The sequence below is a fragment of the Gopherus flavomarginatus genome, chromosome 4 (assembly GCF_025201925.1).
Source record: "Gopherus flavomarginatus isolate rGopFla2 chromosome 4, rGopFla2.mat.asm, whole genome shotgun sequence".
Lineage (NCBI taxonomy): Eukaryota > Metazoa > Chordata > Testudines > Testudinidae > Gopherus > Gopherus flavomarginatus.
Window position 1 is genome coordinate 38,571,201 of NC_066620.1, and position 20,224 is coordinate 38,591,424.

Sequence of the window (20,224 nt, forward strand, 5' to 3'; positions counted from 1 at the left end):
GGGCTCTGTGAGTGGCGTGGGACCAGGCCAGCCCTGGCCCCAGTGCATGCCGCTGCCACCCCAGAGCCAATCCAAGTAATCTGTGCCAGGCCAGAGCCCATGCCCCTCCTGCACCCTGCCCTGTGCCCCCTGCTGCACCTTGCACCCCCCTGCACCCCAACCCTCTGCCCTGAGCCCCCTGCCGCATGCCGCACCCCTCCCTGCACCTCTGCCCTGAGCTCCCTCCTGCACTCTGCATCCCAGCCGCCTTCCCCGAGTTCCCTCCTCTGCCCCAACCCTTGCCCTGAGCCCCTTCCTGCACACTGCACCCCCTCTCATACCCTGCACTCCCTCCTGCACTCCGCACTCCCTGTCCTGGCCCTGCATGCAATTTCCTCACCCAGATATGGCCCTTGAGCCAAAAAGTTTGCTCACCCCTGGTGTAGGTGATGAATACACTTCTGTTTGGTCCAAACTAAACAGAAAGCATTTTAAACTGGATTAGGCTGAATCTTGTATCCAAATGTTCAGGTAACAGGATTTGTTGTATAGTGTAGATGGAGATATATGTGTAGGTGGTTCCACAGTGACTGACTGAAATCTAAAAATGTGTCTTCTTGCCTTCTGCTTTGCTAAATTCTTCTGATGGCTCTGGTCACCCAGCTATGCTCTATACTGCACTTTGAGAGGAGTTCATATAACGGTCACTCTTTTCTCAAGTGCTGTATTAGAATTGGTTATCATTTGTATTACACTAGAAACTAGGAATGCCAGTTTAAGGATCAGGCCCTCATTGGGCTATGCAATACAGAAAAGTAGCTAAGAATCATAGACTTTAAGGTCAGAAGGGACCATTATGATCATCTAGTCTGACCTCCTGCACAATGCAGGCCACAGAATCTCACCCACCCACCCACGTCTGTGTCAAACCTGTGTCTGAGCCATTGAAGTCCTCAAATCATGGTTTAAAGACTTCAAGGTGCAGAGAACCTTCCAGCAAGTGACCCATGCCCCATGCTGTAGAGGAAGGCAAACCCCCCCCAGGGCTTCTGTCAATCTGCCCTGGAGGAAAATTCCTTCCCGACCCCAAATATAGCGATCAGCTAAACCCTGAGCATGTGGGCAAGACTCACCAGCCAGACACCCAGGAAAGAATTCTTTGTGGTAACTCAGATCCCACCCCATCTAACATCCCATCAGAAGCCATTGGGCGTATTTACCGCTAGTAGTCAAAGATGAAATAATTGCCAAAATTAGGCTATCCTGTTATACCATCCCCTCCAGAAACTTATCAAGCTTAGTCTTGAAGCCTGGTATGTCTTTTGCCCCCACTACTCCCCTTGGAAGGCTGTTCCAGAACTTCACTTCTCTGATGGTTAGAAACCTTCGTCTAATTTCAAGTCTAAACTTCCTGATAGCCAGTTTATATCCATTTGTTCTTGTGTCCACATTGATACTGAGCTTAAATAATTCCTCTCCCTCCCTGGTTTTTATTCCTCTGATATATTTATAGAGAGCAATCATAACTCCCCTCAGGCTTTTGATTAGGCTAAACAAGACAAGCTCTTTGAGTCTCCTTTCATATGGCAGGTTTTCCATTCCTCGGATCATCCTAGTAGCCCTTCTCTGAACCTGTTCCAGTTTGAATTCATCCTTCTTAAACATGGGAAACCAGAACTGTACACAGTATTCCAGATGAGGTCTCACCAGTGCCCTGTATAACAGTACTAACACCACCTTATCTCTACTGGAAATACCTCGCCTGATGCATCCCAAGACCGCATTAGCTTTTTTCACAGCCATATCACACTGGCAGCTCATTGTCATCCTGTGATCAACCAATACCCTGAGGTCCTTCTCCTTCTCTGTTACTTCCAATTGATGCCTCCCCAGCTTGTTATTAATAGTTCTTGTTATTAATCCCTAAATGTATGACCTTGTACTTTTCACTATTAAATTTCATCCTATTACTATTACTCCAGTTTACAAGGTTATCCAGATCTTCCTGTAAGATATCCCGGTCCTTCTCTATGTTAGCAATACCTCCCAGCTTTGTGTCATCCGCAAACTTTATTAGCACATTCCCGCTTTTTGTGCCAATGTCAGTAATAAAAAGATAAAATAAGATTGGTCCCAAAACCGATCCCTGAGGAACTCCACTAGTAACCTCCCTCCAGCCTGACAATTCACCTTTCAGTGCGACCCATTGTAGTCTCCCCTTTAACCAGTTCCTTATCCACCTTTCAGTTTTCATATTGATCCCCATCTTTTCCAATTTAGCTAATAATTCCCCATGTGGAACCGTATCAAATGCCTTACTGAAATCGAGGTAAATTAGATCCACTGCATTTCCTTTATCTAAAATATCTGTTACCTTCTCAGAGAAGGAGATCAGATTGGTTTGGCACGATCTACCTTTTGTAAAACCATGCTGTACTGTATTTTGTCCCAATTACCATTGACCTCAATGTCCTTGACTACTTTTTCCTTCAAAATTTTTTCCAAGACCTTGCATACTACAGATGTCAAACTGACAGGCCTGTAGTTATCCGGATCACTTTTTCCCCCTTTCTTAAAAGAGACCATTTCTGCCCCAGAGATCTTACATACTATTGGAACATTACCACCCTTAGATGGTATTCACAAGAAAAGTGACATGCAAAGCCAGTTTTCACTTTAAACATCCGGTGAGGAAAAATGTATCAAAAAACTTGACGAGAGGTTAGAAACCTTAGCCAGAAGCTGAGAGACAGACACAGGTTGTACTCCAAGCCCAGTGCTGGGGTACCGTAATGAAATTGGGTTTGAGGGAAGTGCTAAGGTTATCTAAGGGTATGTCTTCACTGGCAGAGTTACAGCGCCAGCAGTTACAGTGCTCCTCAGAGAGCACAGAAGGGAAACCGCTGTTGTGTGTTCACACTGTCAGGGGCCTAAGACTATATGCTTGTAAGCCTTTTTTATTGTTAACCTTTTTTCTCTCTTTGCTGTTGTTTTGAAGAAGCTGGCTGAAGTCACTCTATTTTCATGCTGTTCACAGGCTTCTGAAGGGAAGTCTGTATATAGCAGGGGCAAAACCTGTTGCACCAGCTGAGGAAGTATGGTTAGTAAATGGGGATGCTGTAACCTGGAGACCCAGTCTAAAAGTGAAGTGAACCATAGGAATCTGCCTTGAAAGAAGTGTAGGCGTGGGCCTGTCACTTGAAAGGGGTGCCAAGAGAGAGGTGAAGGGTTCAGCTCACCCTGACATTAACTAATGTCCCGGTTTTCAAGAAATTATAGCTTCACAAACTTTAATCACGTTCTTTCAAAATTAAAATGAAATATCGTTTCGTATATCTTTTGTAAAAACAATAAAAATCTGATTCATGCAGGAGTCCGGCACAGTGACCTTTCAGCTTTAAAAATCAGAGGAAAAAGGAGAAAAGTGACTGTGTGAAGGAGCAAGAGTATCAGAGAGAGAAAACAGCTAGCAGTGCAGCTTGTGAAGAAGAGAAGAGTAACTGAGAAAGCTCAAAGGTGAGTAGTGTCTTGTGTGTTCCAGGCAGATTTATAGCCTCCTCTAAGAGCAACATTCCCCCATTCACATGAATGGGATTTCTGCCTGTAGAACAGCATTAAGAAACTGGTGTATTATTAACAAATGTTTCCTGCAGTGGGAACCGATTCTGAGTGCAATTTAACCGCTGGTGCTAGTTGACATAGGGTTCAGTCATGCCTTCTGCAGCGGTGCTGGAAAATGGTTTTGACCTATCGATACTCGCAGTCTAGTATTAGTTCATGGGGGGGAAAGCTGCTGAAAACCATTGTTGGTACAGTAACTCCTCACTTAACGCTGTAGTTATGTTCCTGAAAAATGCGCCTTTAAGCGAAACGATGTTAAGCGAAACCAATTTCCCCATAAGAATTAATGTAAATGAGGGGTTAGGTTCCAGGGAAATTTTTTTCACCAGACAAAAGACTATATCCTCAAGGATTACCTCTCTCTCTACACAAGGCAGCAGGAATGGAGGGAGATAGGCGCATTTCCTTTAACAAGGCGCACTGCCTTGTTAATTAGATCAGCTCTGTCTGTCCCCTCTGCTCTATGGAAGATGGGGTAAGCGGTGTGCAGGAGCAGGGGGAAAGGGGACACCCTGACATTTGCCCCCCTCTTCCTCCTACCCGTCGTCCCCCCCCACCCCCCGCACAGGAGTCTTAAGGAGCAGCTCGAAAGCAGAGGGCAGGAGCAGCACATGGCAGTGAGGGGAGGGACACAGCTGAACTGCAGGCAGGTGCTGCACAAGGAACTTAGGAGAGCAGGGAGCTGCTAGGGGGCTGCCAGTCCACCCTGGTTCCAAGCCCCCACCAGCTAGCTGCAACAGACTTCTCTTCCTGCAAGCAGGAGACAAGAGGTGGCTGCCAAATGACATTAGAAGGGAGCATTATACAACTTTAAATGAGCATGTTCCCTAATGATCAGCAAGGTAACAGCGAAACAACGCTAACTGGGACGACTTTAAGTGAGGAGTTACTGTAGTAGGTCAAGTTCATAGTGCCTAGGTGGGGTTGATTTAAAGGGCTATGTTTGCAAGGGGACACAATTAACTGGTTCACATGTGCAAATGTGTGGTTTTCAGGGCACATACCCTGCTTTGGAAAAACTGGCCCCAAACACCAAGGAACAAACTGATTTTTGTTTTCTTTTTGGGCTATGCTCCTGACATGGTATCTGATATCTTAATGCAGGCAATGCTGTCTTATAATTCTGGGATACAAACTCCACCTGTCTGCTTACAATGATACGGGCCAATCAGTTTAAAAAAAATCTGACCAATCCAAGCACATTTGTTGCGGAGTTGTACCTACTGCTTGCAGAACAGAAACAGAGGCCATGTCTACACTTACAGTTTTGCAGCGCTGGTAGTTACAGCTGTGTTCGTACAGCTGTGTAGGGCCAGCGCTGCAGTGTGGCCACACTGACAGCTACCAGCGCTGCAGTGTGGCCACATTTGCAGCACTTGCAGTGCTGTTGGGAGTGGTGCATTGTGGGCAGCTATCCCAGCATTCAAGTGGCTGCAACGTGCTTTTCAAAAGAGGCAAGTGGGGTGGAATGTGACAGGGAGCGTGGAGGAGACAGACAGAGTGGATTTTTGGAGTTTACATTGTTCTCAGCTCCCTGCCTTGCAAGTTCTAAGGACCGTGCCTACCTTCAATCATTTTAAAAGTTCTAACTCCCTTCCCCCACTCCTCTCTCATTCACTAAATGCAAATTATGTACTTCTAAATACCCGTCAGACCAGATCAGCAACTGCTCAACACGGACTTCCCCCTCCCCCCCGCCGTGTGAGCGTGCTGTTTCTCTCTTCAAGCAAACAGCTGTGAACATTCCAAAGTAATTCCCCTGCCTGCCTCCGCTCGCTCAGCAAACAGGAGCTGTGTTTGTTTTTAAATAAGCAGTTTGGCTGAACTCCGATCTCTCCCTTTCTTCCGGTTTGTTGTGGACAGGAATTCTGGGATACCTCCTTATACCCCGGAGGTCAATAAAAGCGCTGGTGGGCGTCCACACTTGCTGACCAGCGCTGGAATCCCTACACCCGAGGCTCGACCGGGTGTACAGCCAGCGCTGCAACCAGGGAGTTGCAGCGCTGGCCGTGCTTTGCAAGTGTGGCCACATCCTAAGTTGCAGCGCTGTAACCCCCTCACCAGCACTGCAACTCTCTAGTGTAGCCATGGCCAGAGACAATTTCAATGTCCTGTTGTTGGCAGGGATAGATATAACATGCTGATAGGTAAAACCATGTAAAAAGTAAGGTCTAGTCACCCTAGAGGACAAAAGTCAGTTTTAAGAGCCCATTCAGTTAGCAGGACATCTAGACGTTAAGAAGGGAAACTCAAATTCAAATAAAAAGAATAGGAATACTTGTGGCACCTGAGAACTTATGCCCAAATAAATTTGTTAGTCTCTAAGGTGTGCCACAAGTACTCTTCGTTCTTTCTGCTGATTCAGACTTACACGGCTACCACTCTGAAACCTTTCAAATTCAAATGTTACCACTGGTCTGTGCACATGTAAGGCTAACAACTTCAAAAGCTCGGGGGAATAATGGGTAACATAGTCATTTCCCTGGGAATGCAAGGAGTGGACGCTGCAGAGAGGTTTCCCAAGCCACCAGAGATGAGCTAATCAAAGTGTGTAACTGATGGGCAAGGCTCACTCCTCTAGATAACATAAGAGAGGATATTTGAACCCAAACACAACTGAACAGAGGAGAGGGAAGAATTATGTGGAGGATTTCCAGATTTCCTTACCGAAATGGTATATAGGCAATTCTCTGTAAGTACATGATTTTAGGATCTTATCTACTATGAATTTAATAACATTTTGAAAATAATTGTTCTTGCTCTGGTAAGTGTTTTATGCAATATGTTTGCTGCACAGGGCCAGCGCTTCCATTTAGGCAGCCTAGGCAATTGCCTAGGGCGCCAGAATAATTGGTGGGCGTCATTTTGCCGGAGGGGGCGGCAGGCAGCTCCGGTGGAGCTGCCGCAGTGGTGCCTGCAGAGGGTCGGCTCCTCGCGCGGCTCCGGTGGACTGTCCGCAGGCACCACTGCGGCAGCTCCACCGGAGCCGCAGAGCACCGGACCCTCCGCAGGCACCACTTCGGCAGCTGCACCAGAGCCGCGGGACCAGCGCGCAGGGTGCCGAAATTGCCGGCCGCCTAGGGCGCTCAAACCCCTAGCGCCGGTCCTGTTGCTGCAGGATCAAAAATTGACACCATGTAGAATCAAGCACAAGAGTTTATTACACACAGTGCTGGCGGAGTGCCACTTTGCTTATCAGGCTCAGAGACACGGCAGGACAGTTAATTACACTAGATTATATAGGGTGCTCATTGGGCGGAGAGAAGCGACGGGGATGGGTTTCCCAAGCCGCTGGATAGGTTCTAGCAGCAAGACAAGATAAGCACAATAAGTCAATGGTCTAAAAGATTACATAATGGCTCCGCCTAAGGCTCCAATTAACATATTGCTGGCACACAGGTAATTACCCCCAAACTATGTCTATGAAAGTGTATAGGTTAAATTCTAATTTTGGGGTCCATGGGAATGAAGTAGCAGCTCTCCCAGTTGACCCAGCAGGTACATTCCTGGTGATTTAAAGCAAAAAAGTAATAATTAGTATTTAACCATAACAATTGTTTATAAGTTTACCCTTGCATTTCTTTGGGCTAGGATTGGCATACATCTCTGATGGGAGGGTCTCATAACTTATGTCAATTATATAAGGCCTCTCCCTGAACTCTGTCTGAGATCTGAGGGGTATTGTACCACTACCTCCTCCCTGCATTAGGGAGTAACCATGAGGCCTTTCTCAGCACTTCATGTGTCTATAACTCACGATGAGGACGCCCAGTTACATCTAGAGTTATGCTGACTCCGCTCACTGACTTGAAACACACAAGGTTATCTGTTTACCCCATCTTTCTCTTAGCTATGTATTGTTCTTTGTTAGCTAGTCCTCATCCGGGCCTATATGAAAAGTTCTTAGCAGAAGCTGTATTTAAGATTTTACATCCACCGCAAATAAATTTTGGCCCTTCATTTGCAAACAGTTATTTTTTAAATAATGTTTTGTGGTATCCAAATTTAAAGACTGGATGCAACTTGACTCTGAGGGAAGTGTGTGTACGTCTAACAACTAACCATTGTTTTGTGGAGTATATGTAGCTGTCTCTCTGAAAACTAACTCACATTCTTGGAACTTAAACTTCATTTCTGGGTTGATCAGAGAGAGTGTTTGTAATCCAGGGCCTGTAGCTAATTATTTAGAATTACTGCCTATGTACACATTGGGTTTGGGGAAGTCTGGTAAGTCGTGTTGTTAACACGCCATAATGCTGGTGAAATGGCATCCATTTTGTTAGGGCTGGTCCACACATAAGTTTGCATTGAAACAACAAATGAATTTTCATTCATGCTTTATAACAAAGTGTGGATTAAAACATGCTTAGTTATTTTAGTGCAAGTTTGTGGACCACTTTATTTTAGAATAGAAATATTTTGACTTAAATTGGTTAAAAAAAATGGCATAGATTTGTGTCTAAAATGATTGCATTGGCTATATGTAATTTTCCCCAAAGCAAAGTGTTGTGGGATTAGATTGTTTTGATGCTGTGGTCTAACTTCTTTAACATATAGGAGTGTATTCTGATCATACTACATGCAGACTTGTGTGCCAGTTTCCCCACAAGTACTCCATAGGGTACAATTCTGATAAACTAGATGAGAGAGAATATTTTTGTAGTTGATTGTTGTTGGTTTCCCCCCAACCTCTCTTCATTTCAGATGTCAACTCTACCAAGGATAGCAAAATCTAAAGCAAAGCCACTGGTATCAGAAGAAGATGAGTTACCCTCCTTTCTTAAATCGTAAGATTAATTTTCCATTCAAATTTTTTGGTCTACAGAACATATCAGTAATGCATATTTGTTGTATTTAATTTGCTTCAAGTTTCAGGTTTTGAGGTCATTCTGGTGCAGTATAAGTGAGACAAAGGGTGTTCTCAAGATCCTGGTCAGAGGAGATGAAACAATTAATGTCAAAAAAGGGATTGATTTACTAAACAGCCCTTCCCCCACCTGCATTCTTAACACACACAATGAAAATAACAAATGGTAAAATGTATGTTAGGCCTTGTCTATACTTGCAAGTTAGAGTGCATTAAATGAGCCTCGGGTGCCCTAACTCCTGAGGCGTCCACACTGGCAAGGCACTTAGAGCGCCTGGACTCCGTGGCTGGAGCACCCCTGGTAATCCACCTCCACGAGAAGCATAGAGCTTGCTGCGCCCAGGCTGAAGTGCCAGGGTATCAGTGTGGATGACATGTTGCATTACGGCGCTGTGATTGGCCTCCGGAACTGTCCCATAATCCCTTGAAGTCAAGCGACAATTCTCGTAATGGTTTTGAACTCAGCTGCAGGCATGTGGATATCCCCTTTCAAAGCTCTGTCTCTGACAGCTGGCATGCTTATCTGCTCTGGGACACAAAGCAAACCATTACTGTGGAATGCTCCTTCTGCAGAGGCAGGTGTGTGTGTATGTTATGCTCATACAAAGTACACGGGATCTTTATAGAGGAAGGTAAATACGCAGCATTTATTGAAAATACAACAGTTAGCATATGCTTTTTAGTTACACACACGCACTCTCTCTCTCGCTCTCCCTTCCCCCCACCCCCCCGCATTGATGTTTATAGTTACCAGTCCAGAGTCTGGATCAATCTAGTGGCCAGCCAGATTGGTCGCAGAGGGGAGCAGGGCTCTGTCCGTCGCCATCCGATGTTCCTGGAGTGTGGCAAGACGAACACAAAGTCCCATGGCGAAGCAACCTCCTTTTGTAGGTGTTTTTCTCTGTTGAAATCTATGGATTTTGCCGTGTAAACATTCCAATACACTTCTGAGAGGGTCATCCTGTCCTTTGTCCTTAGGGGTGCCAGCCTTCACCTCAGGGTAGTCAATTTGCTCTTCATTATGGATGCCTGTTGATGATTCTTTGATGTTCTTTAAGTCTCTTCACTCCTTCCTTGACCATCTGGCTCTAACAGTGGCCTTCACACCTTATCTTTTTCTAATGCATACATTCCTCATTCACACAAACAATCTCTTACAGAACCTTCAAATACAGACAGAATTTTATATTCATCAGAATACATTGTAAATCAAGCCTTGCTAAATCTTATAATTTAAACAATTCACACTGGGGCTTCAGGCCCTCAACATTCCTCTAATCTCCTTAACATAGATACAATACAAAGTCTTGTCTCTTACTTTCTAAAACCTTAAAACAAAGAAATGTATATTTAACTAGACTGCCTAATTTGTAATATATATAGGAAACCATAGTAGAGATTATAACTTTTCCTAAAACAAAAGGGTGACCATAATCAGTCATAAGGATTGTTCTGGTCTGTCATTCCTTTCTGCTATTCAAAAAGTGTGGCTGACAGGATGAAATCAAATCATACACTAATTCTCATAGTACATTATAAAATCCAGCTCCTGTTTGTGTGTGTGTGTGTGTGAGAGAGAGAGAGAGAGAGAGAGAGAGAGAGGCAGGGGCGGAGGATGGGGGCTGATGTCGGGGTTTCCCCCTCCCCTCTGCCGCTGTCTAAACTTACAAAAGAGCATGCTGACCCACTCTCTGCCCCCCAAAACACACTGTCTCTCCCCTCACATACACACGTCACACTCCACCCCCCCCATTTGAAAAGCAGCTGGCAATCTAGTACTGTAGGATGCCCTGGAACAATGGGATTGGGAAACCTGCATCATGTGATGCTGTGCCTGCCTTATTAGGCATTACAAACCCTTTCCAAAGCATGTTGCAGCCACTTACATACTGGGATATCTACAACAATGCACCGTTCTCTGTGGCGTTGCAAGAGCTGCTAATATGGCTTGCAGCTGACAGTATGAACACATGGCAGCGCTTTCCCTGCTGCTGTATCTGAGGGCTGGTTTAACTCCTGGTGTTCTGCATCTGGAAGTGTAGCCAAGCCCTTAGAATAAAGACTAACTACTAAAGTCCCCAAAAGAAAACCAACCATGTACAAACCCGTGTGTACCACTTTAGCAAGGCCAGAGGTCTGCATGGAGTAGCTCTAGATCCTGCACTTCACTCCCGCCACTAACTGCAGTAGAATTAAAGGCTTTACTTATAGGGTTTGGCTGCACTTGCAGCTGTACAGCGCTGGGAGTTAAAGCTGTCTTTGTACAGCTGTGTAGGGAAAGCGCTGGCCACACTGACAGCTACCAGCGCTGCAGTGTGGCCATATTTGCACCATTTGTAGCGATGTTGGAGTGGTGCATTATGGGCAGCTATCCCAGCGTTTAAGTGGCTGCAACATGCTTTTCAAAAGAGGAGGATGGGGTGAAGTGTGACAGGGAGCGTGGGAGAGACAGATTTTTGGAGCTGATACTGTGTCAGCTCCCTGCCTTGCAAATTCCGACCACTTCCCCCACCCCCTCTCATTCAAATAGCCCTCTTTGTTTTTTTCCTCACAGATCAGATAAGCAGCTGCTCCGAAACGGACCCCCCCTCCCTCCCGCCACACTGTGCCACTTCTCTCCTCAAGCAAACATTCCAAAGGGATCCCTCCTGCCTGCCTCTGCTCGAGCAAACAGTAGCTGTGTTTGTTTTTTAGATAAGCAGCTCCGGGAGCCCCGAGTTCACAACAAAACAAAAAGGGGCATCACAACAAAACAAAGAGTGTTATCTTTCCTTAAAAAGCATTATGGGAAGGTTCCGGAGGTCAGTTACAGCATAGTAAGATTAATCACTGTTTACACTGGCACTCCAGCGCTGCAGCACCAGCGCTGTTCTCTTTATTCCTCTCGTCGAGGTGGAGTACAACCAGCGCTGTAGCCAGGGAGATACAGCGCTGTATGTGCCTTGCCAGTGTGGACGGGGAGTAAGTTACAGTGCTGTAAAGCCACACCAGCACTGTAACTCTCAAGTGTAGCCAAGCCCATAGGCTCTGCATCCCTTCCCTCTCATCTTCCCTGCCCATTTCCCTTTACTTCAGAAAACAGCTTTAGAATTTTTCTTGGACTCCATCTATACTTAAAACGTGTATTGAAAAAATCACCCCCTTAGCGACATAGCTGTACTCACAAAAACGCCATTATAAATGCAGCTGTGTCAACGGAAGATTGCTGCTATTGGTGTAGTTAATGTTTGGGGCGGTGGTGTTCCCACACTGGCAGAAAAACTCCCACAGTCAGCATGCATGGCCTCGGTGCTTAGGGGACTGTATCCGTCTAAGCTCTGTAGTATAGATATAGCCTGACAGATGTTTTTTTCTTCTTGCAATGTTTACTTTTGTTTCAGCTCCTCTGAATCAGAGGAGGAAGAGGAGGAGTGGGAACCAAAAAGGAAAGTGGCAAGTAAACGTAGGCTGCCAAAAAATCCTGAGTCAAAACCTAAAAAGGCTGCTGCTCCACGATCAACTGTGATTAGGAAAAGGACCAGGAAGACAGCGGTAAAAGAGGAGCCGGTAGGTATCTGTAAGCAAGACACACATAACTACTAAATCTGTCAAATGCAATGGCCAAAATTTTCCTGCTGAGAGTTGTGGGTGCTCAGCACCTCTGAGAATTAAGCCATACATCTCTTTATAGCCGTGAAGTTTATATATTAATTTAAAGAAAACTCCCTATCTACCTCATCCCCTCCTTTAGAGGAAACGAAACAGCACTGAAATGTCATTTTGTTGTACTGCGCCTGCATTCTCTTCCACCTTTTCACAACTCTGGTACTCCAGATAAATTCTTAGCACAATGGAAGGGATAGAAATGCTGTACGTGTTATACTACCATGAGTTAGTGTTGGTTCAATAGTGCAGCTTGCAGAATATTTTTCTCTAAATCTTACCCAGCAACAGTGAAGCCAGTTCAGTTTGAAGACCTAATGAGTATGTTTTTGAGTGACTTTCCTTGTGTCTTTCATCAAATATTTGATACTGAAATATAAGAGTAGGGCTAAGAAATACTCAAGATTAGAAAAAATTGCAGGGAGGGTATTCATCACAAGGGAAACTACTCTGTTTGTAACTTACCCTAATGTGCTTAGGTATTCCAACATGCATGGCCTATGTATAAGATCCCCTGTGTTTGGAGCTCCCTTTGTTACTGTGTTTGCCAGTCTTTGATCCTGGATCCCAACATAGAACTTTGGTGGAAAAACTGGGGCACACGCCAGTTGTGACTTGCATAAGGCTTCTCAACAACTTAGCATAAGGAATGGAATTGGAACTCAGGAGGTGCCTTCTAGTTCCAAGCTCAGTCTGTTAGAGCACTGAATTATATATACACGATGTAGGCAGTGAAACCCCCGGCCTACATTCTCTCCATAGGTAATTTTAAGAGAGCAGTTTAAAAATAATTCCAAGATTTCTAGACTAACTTTGATCTTCAAATCCCATCTCTACTAGGCTGCAGTTTTTGTTATCTTTTTGCTGGTCCTTTGAAGGTCTGCTTAAGACAGGCTGCACTGTAATTAGGGGTCTGATTTTACAATGCTGAATACCAACTGCAAGGCTCTGAGCACCTCTCAGTTTAGGGCCATAACTTGGGAAAATGATGTCTACCATCAAATTCTCCATGTGACAACACTTATGTTAAATCTGCTATGTTTTTATAGGACTAATTCATGATATTCAGTGTTTTATTTTGATGGATTATTTGGATTATTTGGCAGAATGTATCTTTGCCTATTGCTGCTGATGAAGACAGTAAAGATGGACTGAAACTTTTACAGCCTGAAGAAGACAGAGACCCCAAACCAAAAACTAGAACTAAAAACCCAAAAATGCCTCGGGGAACAAAAATAAATGTTAGTCAAGGAAAGATGAATAGCCTAGATAGTGATGAAATACCGTCAACAAGTGCGCCTTTGATGGAAAATGAAGTAAAGCAGGAAAAATATGAAGAAGATTTTACATTTGATGAACCCCCTTTAAAAAGGATAAAATCGACAACATGTCCTCAAGGAAAACCAGTAAAACATCCTGGAAGCACCAAGCACCAAGAGGAATTAGAAATGAACTGGGACATTGTGCAGGTATGACATCTTTCCATTTCTTTATAGCAGTCCACTAATGTGCTACTGTAGCTTACAGAAATAAGACTAACCTGGGCTCTGGTACGCATTTGTGATTCCTGTTGACTTCAGTAAGAGCTGTTGACACATTCCAGGAAGTAGCATGGTACTCTTAAATAAATAGTGCTTGAGTTACTTTATTTACTACAGTTTGTTCTTAACCTGAACATAGGCTGTGACAGGATACACAGATGAAAGTTATAGTTCACTATAAAATGCCTCTGAATAACCAGTTTTACAAATTTCCATTCAGATATCATTCTGACATTTATGACTTGTAGACACACTTTGAATTAAAGATTGTTTAGCGATTTACAGAACAATCTCACTTTCTTCCTCCTTATCACCATTAGAGCTTGAGGGAGTTGCAATTCAAAGACTGTAGCACCCTTGAAAATGTAGGATTTTTTTTTTTTTTTTGCAGACTTCATAGTAATTTCTAGAATGTAAGTTTTAAGTATGATAAAGAAATCATGGCCCATTTGTTTTGGAGATAGACTTCAGCATATATATCAGCCAGAATGGAACCTTCATCCAGATAGACTTAAAACAATAATGTCAAATAGTGTGAGGACATCTTCATGCATCTCAGTAGAATATTAACTATGAAGCCTAATCATGAGCATCTAAATGCAGATGTTGTAGAAATAGCCAGTTAATGCCCTTGTTCTGTGGGGCTAAATGTAGCTATGGAACACTGGGATGTGAGTGGAATAGGGGAGCACATTGTAGCGTACTCATGTTACTATACAGCTTGCTACTACATTAAAAATATTAGAATTGATTATCAGAATTCTCTCCCTGACATCCTTAAAATTCTGCTGACTTCAAAAGGGAAGAAGTTCCTGCAAATACTGTTGGCAAACTCCCTGAATTTCTCCCATGTCCTTGTTTATTATCTAAGCCTATGTATGCTGTTGGTTATAACTAGGTACTCAGTAAAGTACATAAGATATTTTATGTAGCCTCAAATGTGTTACTGTTAATGTGATTTGTATGATCACAGGTGAGCATGTGTGTGTTGTATAGTCATATAGAGTAAAATTTTCAGAGACTTCTGAGTCACTTAGATGTTGTCTACACATACAAGTTGTGCCACTTTAACTATTCCAAGATAATTAAAGCGATGCAAACCACCGTAAGGTAGATGCAGTTATACTGGCATAAAGGGGACTTATCCCAGAAGAGCTGATTCCCATATACTGAGTCCACACTATGGATTGTACTGGTATAATATATCAATAGAAAATTCTGACCCTAACTGAATTAGTATACCAGTACAAAATCTGCATGTAGATCAGGGCTTAGGGTATTATGAAAATTCTGCCTGTATTTAATTATTGAGACTTCTGTAAAATGAGCTTGATGGCATCATTTTTGGTTCCCAGTGGACCAACTCTACTATTTTTTTTTAATATAGGGTTCTGCAATGCCAGTCTCCCTGCCGCCCCTTCCAACCCCCCCCCCCCACAACCTACTGCAGCTATTTTTAATAATTGGGTGGGGTTTTTGTGGTGATTATTCTGCTAGAAAGTTGGCCTAATTATGAGAATTGCATATTTTGGTTAGGATTGATGTCATTCTCACCTCGGTTCAGTTTTAGTGCTTGTGAAAGGCCCTGGAGGCTGAAGTCTTCTGTTTATCCACAGAGCAGCTATAGCCCTGACAGATGAAGTATAATCTTCGCCATACCACCGTATCAATGTACCTTAGCCACCCACATGGCTGAGGATATTCCAGAGTACGTTCAGCCCTTGGTTTTTACTAATAGCAAAGGTGCCTATAATATGGTGGTGGTTTTTGCGATGTTGACCCTTGTGTGTTAGGAAAGACATTGAGATTATCAAAGTCACATCACACGTGGAACAGTCTTTAATAATGACTTTTTGGTCACCACTGACCTAGTATAACAGGATTGTGGCCACCCAGTGCTTCCTGTTCATCCTACCCCCCGTGTCCGTCCCCACAGTGGCCACTTTATTTCATGGTCATCATATGCCAGAACTCATTCTTTTTTCTTAATAAGTACAAATTCAGGGTCAAGGTACCTGTAGCAGTATTATAGTTTTGAGACATGCTTTTGCAAGCCTGGCATTCCATCCAGCAGAGGGCAGTATTGGGCACAAAACAGCACTCTATACTGGCTTTATATGAAACTGAAGTGAAGACATTAAGCCAATTTACCAGCTTTAAAAATAGTTACTTATGTTTTCTTGTGGCAGGTCCTGTCAGAAAGAACAAATATTGAACCATGGGTGTGTGCAAACATAATTTGCCTTTTCCGTGATGAAAACACAATTCCATTCATTGCCCGGTATCGAAAAGAGCTTGTGAATAATCTGGAAGCTGATGCCTTGCGAGAAGTACAGCAAACACTGGAAGAACTACGGTAAGTAATCTAGTCGGGGGCGTGTATGTGTGTGTGAGGGAAAGGAGTTAAACCATAACCTGCTGCCAGGTCTGAGTTCCTCATGTGCTTGGTTACAATTTGGAACGCTGTGCGTATGGTCTCTAAAAGAGCAATAGTATAATTCCCAGTAAAATATGTCGTGTAAGTGGTAAGTATGCATCAGTAATGCAAGGAGGGAAAATTCCAACTAGAATGTTCCCATTTAAAAAAAAAAATCACAAAGATCTTAAAGCCAAAATACTGAGTTAAAGAGAGGGGTATCCTTGATGCTCCCTTGCCTTTCACTTTGTATAAGAAGAAAAAAGAGAGTTAGAGTTACTAATTGCTCAGTGAGGAGTTATTTTAAATATATTTTGTGATTTAGAGGCCCCTGAAGTTTGTAGCCCTGAATCAGAAATAAGCTCCGCTCCTTGCATTGACATCTGAACATCTGGAAAAGAAGCCCAGGGCTCCTTTTCGGTAGCTGCAAGAGTTAGTCCGCAGCTTCTAGTGTAGGGTAAAGCGAGTAGCATGTGGTACCTTGGTGTTTGTAGTGGGCATGGAAGGCAGCCCCAAAATATTACTGTGATGAGGGAGCCAGGCCAAGAGCCAGTAACCCATGCACACACTTAGCAGAGACAGAGGAAGTGAGTGCAAGGAGCAAGCTAGACTTATAAGTAGGCAAGGAGGACAGGGAGTCACTCCCCTTCTCCCCCCGGGCCACATGCACACAGTCTCTCTGGGCCTGTGGAGACACAACAACCCTCTCCAAATAATATAGTTGGGGAGTCGGAAGCACTTATTTGGCCAAGCAGAGCAAGCTGCCGCTGAAGCAGCCTGCAGCTCTCCGTTAGTTCAGACTCCACCGCAGAGGCAATCAGGGCTGCCACAGTTCCTCCTTGATGCAGTGGTTAGTGTGTCTTTAAAATCTGTTTGATGTGCTCTAGGTGGGCAGGGAACAGATGTAAAGGTTCTGTGTGCTGAGATCTACCCCTTCCAGTCCTGGCCATTGTTGGAGTAGGAGATTCCCCTCAGATAGGGGAGAATACCTGGGACAGGAAATGGGGTTCTGGGAGGGCATGCAGTATTGTGTGCCACTGTCAGACCAAGTCAAGTGTTTTGTAATGATTTCACTTACTAGTGGCTACTGGACCCTAAGACGTCCCTAATACTCTCTGCTACTATAGAGACAGATCCTGAGAGGTGCTGAGCATTTGCAGCTCCCGTTGACTTAAGCAAGAGTTCCAGGTGTTCATCACCCTGGATTTAGCTCATACGTACTTAATATAAATTCTTATTTAGATGAAGTGTCAGAATTGCTGCACTTGGATCACAGGGTGGCAGTGTTACAAGGAACATCAAAGCATAAAAGACTTAGCTTAACACTCTTTGCTTGATTTCTAGATTTGGCCCCACCCAACTAGTGCAAGCTTTGTTGATTGTTGAACAAATGAGAGAGAAATTATTAGGATTTCTACAGCATTTGTCAGAGTTGGTTCCTTGAGGCTGATCTATGGTGTAGTCTTCCATAGCTTCTGAGGCCAAACACACTGCCTCAACAACATGCTGTCATGAGACCCAGTGGGTTGGACCACATTTAGTGATAATCTTTTTAATCTGATTTGAAATGTGATTATTTATTAACATAAAACACATGTATTGTAGTACTGTTGCAAAGAAGACACATGCAACAATACAGAAGATAAAGAAAGAAGGAAAGCTATCAGGAGCTCTATTAACAGCCTTATTAAACTGCAAAACTTTGGATGAATTGGACCATGTGGTTAGTGTCTCTTTTTTAAATATGTTTGTAAAATGTTATCTTGTACAATTAAAGAAGAGGTAATGAAAAATGTTAGCTGTGACTAGTGCTGTGAGAATAACTAATTTTTGGTTCGCTGGCCATTCTGAAAAATGGGGAAAAAGTAGTTTAGGATTTGAACAAAACATTTTGTTTAGTTTTTTGAGCTTTTTTTATATTTTGTAAATAAGCTGAAGCACATTTTGAAATAAAAAGTCATTTTGAATCCAGAAATTGAAACTTTTCATTTAGAAGATGTTAAGACAAAATGTTTTGATTTGGGGGGGGGGGGAATGGGGTGGTATTTTTGACTGAAACAAATTGGTGAATTTGACACAAATTTGCCAATGTTCTGGTTGACCCCAAATATGTTGCCTAGCTTAGATATGGCAGAAATGTTGATCTCTGCCTTTTTAAATAACAATACATCTTGCAACTACTTTTCCACCCCACAGTCTGCGCCATATAAAACTGGAAGTAAAGGCACCAAAGCCCAAAGGGCCAAACAACTGGGATTAGAACCTGCTGCCATATCTCTCATCGAAAACCCAGTAGAACTCAGTCTATTTTCTTACATTAAGCCTAATGTCAAAGGTAAGTACTCAGTTCCTGTATGCGTTAATGGGAATTAGAACATACCTTGAATAAAAAAACAGCTTTATTTATTAGTTGTCCTGATACTATTGAAAGTTAATATGAGAATATCTTACATTGCTTAGAGACTTCAGCGATAGATGCAGTAGAAAAAGCCAAGTTGAAAATCACGGTCATCTATTGTCTAAAAAAAATTCTGGAAAATCCTAGAAGGAAAGCTCGAGAAATGAGAACCTGCTACAGGGACTGTGGCATGAGGAAATATAGGGTGAACTTCACTACAACACAGAGGGCCTGTCTAAGGTTCCATCCCCACTTACACCCTTGACACGATACTTAAAGTTCAGTGTTATAAAGGGTCTTGTGCAGGCATCTTGCACTGAGGCAAATTTCATCCACCAAGGCACATCCTAAAAATGTCTGTATTTGGTGGTTGGGAGTGAGTGGGAGCCCTTTAAGTGCTGGGTGGGTCTTCATGGTGCTGGAGAGAAGACAGTCTGGTATTGGAATGGGTGCTCTAACTACTAGTGTCACATTTAAATTCTGCAGAATTGATTCTGTCTTTGAAAATGCGATTATTCGTAGAGGGCAGTTTCCGACAATAAACCACGTCACCTTTTTTTTACAACACATATGCTGAAACTGCTTGTTGATACTGACTCTTACTCATCTCACATTATAAACAGTAATCAAAATATAAAGATTAACTAAAATGGTCCAAATTTAGCATTGTGAATCAATTGGCAAAATTTCTGATTGATTAAATATCACATTTTAGAGTGCTGCAATATTTCATAAGCAAGATGTTGCAAGCACTGCTGTGTACTATACTGCCAGATAATTGATTGTGCTGGGAGAGTGCCAGAGCCAAAGGGAAGTATTTGTAATGAAAGTTGAGATCAGTTATCAGGATGTTTGAATGTTTGCATTCAAAAGGGACTGTCAGTTATTGGAGTAGCATGTTTCATTGTCATTTTTAATATTTGGAATGAATAAACCTTTCAATATTCTGCTAGAAATAGAGAATCAGAGCTTGCATTTATATTATGCCTTTCATCGTAAAGGACTATGAGGCACTTTACAAACGACATACAGATAGGAATCAGGATCTGGTGGACAGCCTGCATGCAGTATGAAAGGAGAATAAATTTTGTTTGATCTCACAGGAGTGAGCTCCTAGTTATGCAAAAATGGTCCCATGGGATTCTGGCTTATGGCTTTTAATTTCTCAGTTGAAATTTTTAGAATATTCCTAGTCATATGTTATGTATCAAAAAAAAAACCCCTCAAACTCTGAATTAAAAATATGTTGTTTAGATTGCAAAGTCAAGCATTCAAAAATTATGAAATGCCAGAATTTAGGCTGTCTGGAGTCTTCATTCTGCTCCTTTGTGCATATGCATTGTAATATAATTGTTAATTACATGATCACATACAATTTTTTACACAGGATCCCTTCCTCCAACAGTGCACCCACTAGGTGGTGCTCACTCAATGGGTAGCTCTTCAATATTTCTCTTATGCTCACCATCCAATGTGCAGATGTATCCTTTATTTACTGCACCCCATCCAAATTCTGCACTGGATATGGAATTATTCATTTCCTCACATGCTTTTGTATCGTGCCAGTCATTGTAGTGTCTGAGCACCTCACATACAAATTAATGTTTAATAGGAAAGACTTGCATCCTTTTTTATAAATGGGAAACTGACACACACAGATTAAGGGCAAAGTTTACCACTATTTTGATTTGCTCAATAACTTGCTGCTTGTTCTGTTAATTTAGATAGAACAAAAGAACCCAAAGAGTCAAAAAGGTGTG

At 43.0% G+C, this 20,224-nt stretch overlaps 1 protein-coding gene across 2 annotated transcripts in view; it reads left to right on the plus strand.

Annotated features, from left to right (window-relative positions):
• The window catches only part of SRBD1 (S1 RNA binding domain 1), a 249,577-nt gene that overhangs the window by 14,567 nt on the left and 214,786 nt on the right, over nucleotides 1-20,224 (plus strand). For both annotated transcript variants that reach the window (XM_050951786.1, XM_050951788.1), the window contains exons 3-9: nucleotides 3,351-3,495; nucleotides 8,305-8,387; nucleotides 11,848-12,013; nucleotides 13,216-13,578; nucleotides 15,840-16,006; nucleotides 17,672-17,789; nucleotides 18,263-18,401. In XM_050951786.1, the coding sequence (XP_050807743.1) occupies nucleotides 8,305-8,387; nucleotides 11,848-12,013; nucleotides 13,216-13,578; nucleotides 15,840-16,006; nucleotides 17,672-17,789; nucleotides 18,263-18,401 (1,036 nt within the window). In that variant the 5' untranslated portion in view covers nucleotides 3,351-3,495. The remainder of the gene's footprint in view (nucleotides 1-3,350; nucleotides 3,496-8,304; nucleotides 8,388-11,847; nucleotides 12,014-13,215; nucleotides 13,579-15,839; nucleotides 16,007-17,671; nucleotides 17,790-18,262; nucleotides 18,402-20,224) is intronic.